At 28.9% G+C, this 11,386-nt stretch overlaps 5 protein-coding genes across 5 annotated transcripts; 2 read left to right on the forward strand and 3 right to left on the reverse strand.

Moving 5' to 3' along the window:
* Positions 1–151: 151 nt before the first annotated feature.
* On the reverse strand, positions 152–3,773 carry T551_00319 (ATP-dependent protease La; the record flags this gene model as incomplete). Its single annotated transcript, XM_018372586.1, has 9 exons — positions 152–513; positions 556–780; positions 826–1,117; positions 1,159–1,736; positions 1,778–2,033; positions 2,078–2,640; positions 2,686–3,102; positions 3,152–3,160; positions 3,203–3,773. The coding sequence occupies 9 exons, from the start codon at positions 3,771–3,773 to the stop codon at positions 152–154; spliced, it is 3,273 nt and encodes a 1,090-aa protein (XP_018231526.1).
* A 1,091-nt stretch (positions 3,774–4,864) lies between these two features.
* Positions 4,865–7,565, forward strand: T551_00320 (uncharacterized protein; the record flags this gene model as incomplete). Its single annotated transcript, XM_018372587.1, has 9 exons — positions 4,865–4,887; positions 4,947–5,040; positions 5,084–5,163; positions 5,213–5,287; positions 5,330–5,759; positions 5,803–6,573; positions 6,618–6,980; positions 7,028–7,326; positions 7,376–7,565. 9 exons carry the CDS (start codon positions 4,865–4,867, stop codon positions 7,563–7,565), a joined length of 2,325 nt encoding a protein of 774 aa, XP_018231527.1.
* Positions 7,566–7,648: 83 nt separating this feature from the next.
* Positions 7,649–8,172, reverse strand: T551_00321 (uncharacterized protein; the record flags this gene model as incomplete). The annotated part of the gene is made up of 4 exons (XM_018372588.1): positions 7,649–7,698; positions 7,741–7,859; positions 7,905–7,995; positions 8,040–8,172. The coding sequence occupies 4 exons, from the start codon at positions 8,170–8,172 to the stop codon at positions 7,649–7,651; spliced, it is 393 nt and encodes a 130-aa protein (XP_018231528.1).
* Positions 8,173–9,030: 858 nt separating this feature from the next.
* Positions 9,031–9,486, reverse strand: T551_00322 (uncharacterized protein; the record flags this gene model as incomplete). Its single annotated transcript, XM_018372589.1, has 4 exons — positions 9,031–9,153; positions 9,228–9,260; positions 9,287–9,378; positions 9,426–9,486. The coding sequence occupies 4 exons, from the start codon at positions 9,484–9,486 to the stop codon at positions 9,031–9,033; spliced, it is 309 nt and encodes a 102-aa protein (XP_018231529.1).
* A 1,044-nt stretch (positions 9,487–10,530) lies between these two features.
* Positions 10,531–10,929, forward strand: T551_00323 (uncharacterized protein; the record flags this gene model as incomplete). The annotated part of the gene is made up of 1 exon (XM_018372590.1): positions 10,531–10,929. One exon carries the CDS (start codon positions 10,531–10,533, stop codon positions 10,927–10,929), a length of 399 nt encoding a protein of 132 aa, XP_018231530.1.
* Positions 10,930–11,386: the final 457 nt, after the last annotated feature.

Consider the following 11,386-nt stretch of genomic DNA (forward strand, 5'->3'; position numbering starts at 1 on the left):
ATTTTAATATTTATTTATAATTAAGATAATGTAAAATTATATTAGTTTTACTATATACAAAAACATATAAATGCATATATATAAACTTTAAACATTATTTTATGTATACAAAAATAAAAGTTGAAATGCAGAAAAAAATCAAAAATAAATTTTACGAAATTGCTTTGCTAACATTTCCATTAACATCATTTTTCCATAACATAGAAACCTTGGAATTGTCTATGTCTTTAAAAACTACACCAAAAACATCAAAATACCAATTAACGGGTACACCTATCAGTCCTTTTTTAATGTTATCGGGTAATATATCCCAGTCTGCTTGATTAGCCTCAGGATAAATAATAGTATCTACCCCAGATCTTTTGGCAGCAACTACTTTTTCTCTTAAACCGCCTATTCTTAATACTTTTCCAGTTAAAGTAATTTCTCCAGTCATTGCTATAGATGGTGGTACAGGATAGTTTAAAGCTAACGATAATATTGATGTTGTCATTGTGATTCCAGCAGAAGGACCTAAAAAATTAATGCTTTTCTTATTATTTAAAAATGTATTACCATCTTTTGGAACGGCACCTTCTGGACAATGAAGATGAATTCGAGCTCTTTCAAAGAATTTATTATCAGGATAATTTTGAGAAATATAACTTTTTGAATAAGAATATGCTATACTTGATGATTCTTTCATAACATCTCCTAATTGACCAGTACAAATAAAATTAGGTTTAGATGTTGCTGACATAACATTTTCTAAAATGGATTCGACATATAAAACAGCACCACCTGTAAATATTAAAAAACTTCTATGTATTCACACGAATTATGAACCTTGGCTTGTCCAAGCTAAACCCATAACAACACCAGGAGGTGCTATATCATAAAGTCTATCAGTAGTAAAAATAGGAGGACCAACATAATTCTTTAAATTTGAAGAATCTATTGTTATAGAAACAGAATCCGGAACCTTCAAAGGTTTCCATGTTTTTTTAGTAGTCTTTGAAAAACATGCTTTAAAGTCATCTTGATCATTTTCTTTTTGATCTTTTTTTTCATCAATTAATGGCTCTTCAACTGTTTCTTCAAGACCTTTAACAATATCTAGAGTAGATTTACGGTATACCTAAAACAGTCACAAAAATTTACTATATTAAAAATATGTACTTTATTTATATGTTTTTTTAAATTTCGTACCCCACTTTCACGACAATAATACTTAATAAGAGATTCAATTGCATCATCAGTTAGATTAACATCAATATCCTTTAAACCAGCAAGCTCTTTAGCTTCTGGAGCAAGATAATTTTTTGCAATTGCCATTTTTTCATCAGCCACATAACCTGATATGTGTATAATTTCCATTCTATCCAAAAGTGGTCCTGGAATAGTATCTATAATATTTGCAGTACAAACAAATAAAACCTTAGAAAGATCAACAGGAAGATCAAGATAGTGATCGAGGAAAGATGAATTTTGCTCAGGATCTAAAAGTTCAAGTAAAGCACTAGAAGGATCTCCTTGATGTCCTCGGCCGATTTTGTCAACTTCATCAATAAGTATTAATGGATTTTCCGTTTGAACTTTCTTTAAACTTTGAATAATTTTTCCAGGCATTGCACCAACATATGTTCTTCTATGACCTTTTATTTCGGCAACATCAGAAAGGCCTCCAACACTAAAACGATAAAATTGACGATCTAATGCTCTTGCAATCGATTTTCCAATAGATGTTTTTCCAACACCTTAAAAAATCAGAACAATGGCAACATTATTAAAAATATACCAGGAGGTCCAACAAAACACAAAATTTTGCCTTCAACAGATCCTCTAAGCTTACCAACTGCTATAAATTCCAAAATTCGATCTTTTATATCCTTTAATCCATAATGATCTTCATCTAAAACTTTCATAGCATGATTGATATCATAATTTTCTGCAGATTGCTGTCCCCATGGTATTTGAGTTAACCAATCTAAATAATTCCGCGTTACATTAAACTCTGAAGCAGACGGCTCTAGATGAATAAGTTTATTTAATTCCTATTCCAAATTAAATACGTAATAAAAAATATCTAAAAATATACTTCATCAAATGTTTTTTTTACATTTTCTGGCATAGAAAGTTTAGATGCTTTATCTTTAAATTTTTCAACTAGCTTGTCTTTTCCATCACTCTCTAATCCTAATTCCCTTTTTATACCTTTCATTTGTTCAATTAAATAATATTCTCTTTGTCTTTTTTGAATTTTTGATTCAACATCTTTACTAATTTTACTCTGAAGCTGAGCATTCATAAGTTCTTTTTTTAGAACTAATAATGACTTCTGTAATCTAGCTTCTATAGATAATGTTTCTAAAATATCTTGCAATTCTGCTACTTCTCCAGTAGATACAGCAGCCGCAAAATCAGCAAGCTTTGCAGGCTCTTCAAATACATTTCCTATAGACTGAGACATAGAAAAATTCGCAATTTGATCTCGAAATAATGGATTAAAAGTTGCAATATCTTTAAAAACGCTTACTATTTCAGATGTAACTGCTTTAATAATATTATTTTTCGGATCAAAATCTTCATCAACTAAATTTTCTACATTAACTAACGATACATCATAAGTATTTAAAAAAGAAGTTGCATAATGACTATCATCTAAACTCATTTAACAATAAACACGAGTCAAAATTTTAAAAATACCGTCTATAGAAGGTTCGTTAGTTGTTTCTTTGTTAAAACAATTATTTTCTACATTTTGTTCTTCTATACATTCTATAGAATCAAAATTCTCGGATTTTGTATTATCATTGTTATTTATTAGTTCTTCAGAATTCTCAACTCCATCTGCATTAACTTGAGGTCCTATCAGGTTGACAATTTTAATCCGTCTATGTGGATATAATACTACAGTAAGAGCATTCTCATCCCCGGTATTATTTGCTGGAAATACGCTTGTAATTTGAGAAAAAACGCCTACATTATATATTTGATTAATATTAGTAATAGTATCTGTATCTACATCTTCTTTAAGAAGAAATGCACCAATATATGGTTGACCTCTTTTTATCATCTCTTTAATAGCTTCTGTAACAGAAGGATTTTTTATTACAACTGCTTCTATAAAAAATAAACCAAAAATAGAAATTTTAAAAAATTCTATACATACTGTAGAAACCTATAAATATTAGAAAGTGAAAAACATATAAATTAGTTCTACCTGGAAATAAAGGTCTTCGAACAATAGGTAATGCCATCATTCGAGGATATACTTCCGGAACAACAGGCTTTTGAAGACCATGTTCTTGATTTTTACCATTGAATTTCCCTTTTCCATGGTTTCCACCACTTCCACTAGACTTTAAAAGAGAGCTTAAAGTTGAAAATTGTCTGCATCCATAGACCCTAAATTCAGGAAAGCATATTCTAAAAATTCTTTCCCTTATAGTATATTTTCTTAACATAATATTCTTTTTTTTAAGTTTTTCATTTTTACAAAATTCCTTATAATTTAAATCCCTAAAAAAATCAGAAATTTGACGCAAAGGCTGCTGATATGATGATGAAAAATGAATATCATGAATTCCTAAAGGTAAAAGAGTATTTTTTTTTAAATATACATAATGCATTTTTAACCCTCTGCCATAATAACATTTTTGACTTAAAAACAAAAAAACAGCGGAAATTACAACATTGACAGATAATAAAGATGATGCAACTAAACACTTATCTTTACGACATCTAATAAAGGACAAATAAAAGCGTGTATGAGTCCAAGGTGTCGCTAACATATTTTTAAAATTATGTAATAAAAGAATTCAAAAAACAGTAAAAATTTCAGCCTAAATAAATTAAGGCTCTAAAATACTTTAACCTTTTCTATTATCCAAAAAGTATTTTTCCTTAATCTATCTTTGTATAATATTATAAAAAGGGTCAAAATCTAATACCGTTCAAAATTTCAGGAACAATTACATTATTTAAAAGTCTATTAAAATACGAAAAAAGCCTAATTAATGAAAAAGCATTATATCTTAAAATATAAATACATTTCACAAAAATAAACAAAACATAATAAAAAACTACAACAATCTTAAAAATAATTTTTGTCGAACTTTAAAACAATCGATAATAAAAAGTAGTCGGATTTGAAACATGAAGTTAATATAATGTTTATAAAATATTAGATTAATGGAATAATATGAAAAAAAGCATATTTTTTTTATGAGGAAGTATCATATTTATATTTTAAATAAACAAATAATTTCATTTTTTTTTATAAATATTTTGATTTTTACATCTTTTAATATATTGTCTATTCTATATAAACAATTAAAATTAAAACGTGAATATGTTTGTTCATAATTATATAAATTGACTTTTTAGTATTTATACATATTGCTTTCCTGACTAATTTTTAAATATAAACTTATGAGGAATTTCTACCATTAAGAAAATCATGAAAATTATATTAAAATTCAAATATTTGTAAATAATTATATATATATTTTTAAGAAATATAATTTTTTAGAAATTTTACATATTTAAATTTGTAAATCTTAAATTTTAAAAAATTATTAAAACCTTATAAATAAAAAAATACCTAATATAAAGTTCAATAAAATCACTAAATTAATGAAAATATAAGAATTTCTAAAAGCTATCCAATCCATTAATTTATTTGAAGATTTTTCATAGTTAATTTTTTAAAAATATTAATTAACATTAATTATATAACAAAAACAAAAATATATACTAACACTACACAAAATAAATGAAATATCATTAAATTTGTATCTACAAATATTGTATTAAGGTCATTTTAGTATTTCGAAAATTAAAAGATATTTCGTTTAAAACAAGTTTTAAAAATAATTTTAAAATGCCTCAAATTCCACTCATACAGTAAATATTATAATTTTTAAAAGTTTTCAAAATACCATAAATATCTAATTTATTTGTAGTTTTCCAAAAAAACGAACAGATGATCTTGATTGGATTCAGCCATTAAAACAATTCATTAAAACTACATCCACTGATGAAAACCAATATACTAATGTGACATTATCTTTTTTTAGTTAAAAAACATATTTATATCTAGGAATGTTTTATTCTCAATAAATTACGGCAAGATATACAAGAAACAAGTATGGATTTAACGAGTCGAGATATGCTTTATAAGTATATTTGAATGTACAATTTACACTGTACCACTAATATATACCTTTAGATATTATGGACAGCTTGAGCTTTTAGGTCTTAGATTCCCTATAGATGAAAAAAATGTTCGAGTTTTATTCAAATGGTAATAATTAACCACTTTCTTTTATATTACATAATCATAAAGGTATTGTGCATTTACAAATAAACCTATATCCCAGTATTCTTTAGCATATGAAAAAGCATGTGTCATGTTTAATATCGCAGCTACGCTTTCTGCAATTGGAGCAACACAAGATAGGTCAGAAGAGGATGGTCTCAAAAAAGCATATCATTCTTTTCAATCATCAGCAGGTGTATTTGAATATATAAATACTAATTTTTTACATGCACCAAGTGTCGATTTGGAAAAAGATACAATCCAATCTTTATACGAAATCATGCTTGCTCAGGCTCAAGAAATCCTTTGTGAAAAACAAATTAATAAATCAAAAAAGCCTAATATGATATCTAAGCTTTCTGCACAAACATCCTGGTATTACGAAAATATTATAAGTAGAATTTCTGTAAATGTTCAGAAAAGAATTTTTAAAAAATATTGGTTACAACTTTTTGAAGTACATTTTTTACTTTATACTAGTAGAATATTAATGATATTAGATAAAGAAAAAATTCTACAAATCTATAGCACATTTAAATAAAGCCTTAGTGAATGAAGAAAATGATATGTATGGCGAAGCATTGACACATTTAGCAATAGCGAAAAAACAATCTCATGAAGCTTCTAAACTTTCTTCTTCTTTACTTTTATCAATACCAAATTCTGATAAGCTAAAAATTGATTCAATGTCATACTTTGATAATATAATCAAAAGTTTTTATATACAAATACAAGAGAAGGAAAATAGATTAACTCATGATAATGATTATATATATCATCAGCCTATTGTTAATGAAAAATGTCTTAAACCCCTTGAAAAGCTTTCAATGGTGAAAGCAACCCCTATTCAAGAAATATATACCAATCAGAATATACAAGAATTAATTGGGCAAGATATTTTCCACAAATTTATACCTTTATCTATTCATGAAAGTGTTTCTTTATATTCCGAGGAAAAAGCTAAGTTGATTAGAAAGGAACTGGAAAAATGCGAAAATGCAGAGTCAAAATTAATTACAACACTAGATCGTTTAAAATTACCTAAGGCTTTGAAGCAATATAAATATGATGATTGTACTATGTTTGAAGAATTGTCAAAAATACCAGAAGAAATTATCGAATTATCAGAAATATTATTTCACCAAGAAAATGAATTTAAAATTTCACATCTTTTTAATAATCTTTCAAACTTAAAAGAAAAAATAAGTAGAAACTTAAATGAAACAGAATTCATTTTAGAAGAAGAAGAACGAGAATCTGAAACAATGAGAGTAATATTTATATTATCTTTTAATGAATTGTTGACATGTATTAGAAAAAATATATGCATAGATGGACCCAATCTTCATCTAGCTCATTAACCCAATTAATGAGAAAAGAATTAGTTCTCTACAAAGAAAATTTTGCTTCATATACTAAATCGGATTCTCGCTTGATATCTGAATATCAATCTTTTGCGCAAAAAATGAATATATTGATTGAAGGAGAAAAAACTATCAAAAATTTCTATGAACAAGAAATTAAAAAAGTTATTCACGAAAATTTTAATAAAAACCTTTTAGATATTGATGATTTTAATGATATACAAAATAAAGTAAATGAAATAGAAAATATGCTAAAAAAATTAAGCATCATCAAAAGAGAGCGGCAAACAACTCTAAAAGATTTAAAAGAAAAGGTTTTACATTTTTTAATATGAAGTATTAGCTAAATTTATATATTTAGATTTCCAATGATGATATTTCAAATATACTAATTTTAAAAAAAATAAAACCAAATGCAGAAAAACAATTTTTTTCCTCAGAACTTGAAAAATATAAACATCATGAAACCAGACTTAGTGAAACTATTTATCATCAAGATCAGATACTTCAAAATTTATTATCAGTTTTTGAAGATTTACAACATATTTCATCAAAGTCGCCTGGTCAAAAATGGACTAAAATGAATGAAACAAATACAAATATTTCAAATGATTTCAAAGAGATATATAAAAAATATTGTAATATAAAATCCGAAATTTTGTAAAACTTGACAACAATATTATTTTAATATTACTAATATTATATATAGACATACTATTTCATTATATGAAGATTTAAAAGAACTTTCAAATGTACTTTTAATAAACGCCAAAAAATTTGTAAATTGTCGGCGTAATGAAGGTGCCAATATCTTATTTCGTATAAAAGAAATACCACAAATTAAAGAAAAAACACTGAACGAACAGCTAGAGAAATTGGATATAAATTATCGAGTATAAATGGTTAAAAATAAGACCAATATATTTATCCATAAAAATTTAATAATTTTTACTTTTGGCCAATATTTTAACACAAATATTTACTAATTTATGTAATTGTCACGAGATATGTTCATCCAAATAATAGTTAGGGCTATTAACGTTAAGATTGACTGTAGTTCCGTTTAAATATTACTAGAAACAACAAGTGGTCCTGCAAGTGGTGCACCAAATTTACTGCTTTTAAATACAAGCCATTCACTAATGAAATGGAATGCCGCGATATAATATGTCCATAATGTTATTTCGTAAACACTAATTTATGTAAATTATTTTCATAAAGTATTATCATGTTTTTACACAGAATTAGAAATATGATAAGCTGCATAAAATCTTACAACTGCAGAGACCAGTGTCCAAGTCCCAAAAAGTCTTGCTCCAAGAGCGTTTACTGTATAATTGTAAATAATGGTTATTCCACAACAAAAATAGTACCTTGATCAGAAGTATTATATAAACGTCGAGTCAATTTCAAATTAACATAAGTTTGCATTGTATTGAAGAAAGCTATTACTGAAACAATGAGATTCCATTTAGGAAGATATCCTTCGGGTAATCCGTTTAACATGATTTATTTGATTTTTAAATCTTTCAATAATTTTTGATTCAATATCGAATATAACTTGAAGTTTACTTTTAAAAGATTAAAAATCCAAGTGATATAATTACACAAAATACAGATGCAACAGAAGATGAAAATATTAATAAAAAATTTTTCATCCATATGAATATATATAAAACTAGAAGAAAATCCATCATTGGAAAACATAGTAATAACAAAAAGCATTTTTTGTGACAACTGTAGATACAATACTCTTAATTTTATTTTTAAATACATCAACAGGAATACCATAGAAAACTCTTTATATAACAACCACACTTTACTATTTGTTATATAAAAAGCTAATTAGTATACAACACAATAATGCAAAAACCATAAAAACCAAGCTTAAATATATCTAATTGCCTCAAAAACATCACAATTTTCTGGACTGTTGTATTTATTTCCGCAATGATTACTGTTATTTTGGGTGACTTACTGAAAATTTATAATATATACTTGTATCCTTGTGTTTTTTGTATTTATCACTAGTTGTATCAAAAAGTGATCCAACAGGGTATTTAAAGTATCTTTTATCCTATCCTTTATTTTCCATTTTATATTATTACTTTTCTTGCATTTTGTGTTACCATTTACCTTGTGTTGTTTTATGCTATCGTTTACCCTGTATTGTTTTATATTGTCTTATGTTCTATTGATGCACGAATTTACTTATTATCTCGCCTCACTTTTAAAATCACTTTATATATTGTATAATACAACCAAAACACAAAAAACATCATAATAGATTTATAGACATCCTTTATTTTCTTTTGTCACCACTTTTGTCTATCACTGTTACCTACATTGTGGTATTTATCACAATTATGAATAATGCAATACCAAGAATTCCCGTGTTATCACCAGAATGTCAACTTTTCCAAAAAGGCTCTTTCTTGTATCTCCAGTTATCCGTGTAGCAGAAATCATATAATCAATATCTTCTACCTACTGGTGATAACATAAATGTATATGGAGACGCTTAAAAGACCATTTCAAAATACTCAGAGGCAAAACTTTACGTCTCTATGCCCATTCAAGCCAATTTGATTCGCCTTTTGTCATTTCAAAACTCAAACACCTTTAAATCACTATTCTTCAGATTCCATTCACTTAAACACAATATTCCTTCTATTATTATTGGCTCAGAACCAAAATAACCAGAATTGGGCCCTAAATTCGAGCAATTCCTCTCAATCAGTGTCTAATCACCAGTCTACACGATTTTTCAACCATAACACATAAAGTATGTAACTTTTCCATTTTTTTACACATTTTCATTATTTAGAATGCTCATACGTATATATCATCCCATTAAATACTCATGTACACTCTGATGCCCTCTCACAAACCACACTCATGTCCCCAAATACAGTCTCTTTTTTTCCTCATCAGTTAAAAAGAAAAAACCGCTCTTTTTGCTATATTCCCATATTTCTATGTAAAAAGAACATTTTCATCTTCTTTTTTGCTTCATCTTAAGCCATTAGTGGCCTATAAAGCCCTTTTCCTGAATATTCAAATTCATATAGTCGATACCTTAGCAACCCCCTAGCAACACTATACTCTGGCAACGTCGTGACAACCACTTCAACCATAACCATCAAGTGCTGCGACTCCAATGTTTCTGTGTGTTGAGTGTGCACAGCCTGTCGCATCTCTCTATACAGAGTATTCAAAGAACATCTTCCGCCTCACACAATGCGTATGCTTCCTGCTGCACCGCCCTGCTCACTTGTCAGCCTCGGTGCAAACGCTTTGCCGACAAATACGTTGAATTCGATTACGTCATCCTCACTATTGACCTTATCCTCATCAAGCCTCAGGTAGGTCTTTTGCTACAATGGTTTTTCCTACAATCCACTATAATTCCTGGAAATACCTGGAAATAACTCTTTGATCCCATTGGATCTTTGATGATCTCTGCTAATCTTTATGCAGGTCTACAGACACCTCCTCTTTAACCAATTGGCCGTTGAAAATACATGTTTTAGTGTATGTCTCTGTGCTGCATTACCTGCTGACGTTTTAGCCTTATGTAGCCCGTTTTTGGCTTTTTCTGATTCTTTTTGATGCCGGTGAGCCTCCAACACTGTTCACATCTTTCTGTCTCTTGTAACACTCTCTGATCTACAGCTTTCATTTGGATTAGTGCAACACACAATTCTACACACGATTCTATACGTATAGCACCAGATTCTGCCCTTGCAGGACTCCTTCTTGCACTCTACTTTCTTGGACTTTCTCTTGTCCAAAATCTCTCGTTCCACAGCGGACCCTGGATACTTGCACGCTATTGGCTCGGCTGGAAACGGTTCTATTCATATGCAGGCAGTTCTACACGTATTTTTAACTATTTACAGGCCCAATATGCTGTTTTGCGCCATTCTTGTTTCCTCTAGCATCCGCTTTCTTGCTGTCTTTATGTTTATCTGGCCACATGAATCTCCAGCGGCCTTCTATATCATCGAATGGGTTGTACTCTACAGTAATCTCCAGGCAATCAAGAGTTGTCTCTGTGTTTGTGGTATTTTTGCTGACAATACAGTTCTTTTTGACTGTGGAGCCTTACGTGCGCTTATACTTGTTTTTACGGGTCTGTTGTTGCGCACAGTGTTCTGTCTTATGCTCCATAGCCTTCTCGGTGCTACTCTTCCGCTGCATCCAAGCTGCACCCTTACATGCAACGCCTTTTCCCGTGCTCTGACGCTTTTTACGCTTTAATATCCTTGTACCTCTTAACGACTCCCACTCTGCACCAGACCGGACTGCCACTGCTGCCGCAAGCCGGTATATACAGTGTGTAGTTGTATAGTATATAACATCTCTAGTTGTATAGTGTATAGTATGTATAGTTGTATAATATATAGCATGTATAGTTGTATATAGTATAGCGTGTATAGCTGTATAGCGTAGTCAGCAATGGAATGTACAGTACAAATATACAGCAGAGCGTGCTGTATTATATATATAATATATATAATACATATACTATAAATGTATACAATGCACGCTGTGCATATACTCTGCTGCACAGTATACACTTATGCTATATGTATAGCGCATACAGCAGTGCATACAGCAGTGTATACTGTATAGCATAGTGCAAAGTATACTGTATAGTATAATGTACTGTATAGTGTAGTGCAAAGTATAGTGTAGTGCAAAGTATAGTGTAGTG

This window comes from Pneumocystis jirovecii (assembly GCF_001477535.1).
Source record: "Pneumocystis jirovecii RU7 chromosome Unknown supercont1.1, whole genome shotgun sequence".
NCBI classification, from domain to species: domain Eukaryota; kingdom Fungi; phylum Ascomycota; class Pneumocystomycetes; order Pneumocystales; family Pneumocystaceae; genus Pneumocystis; species Pneumocystis jirovecii.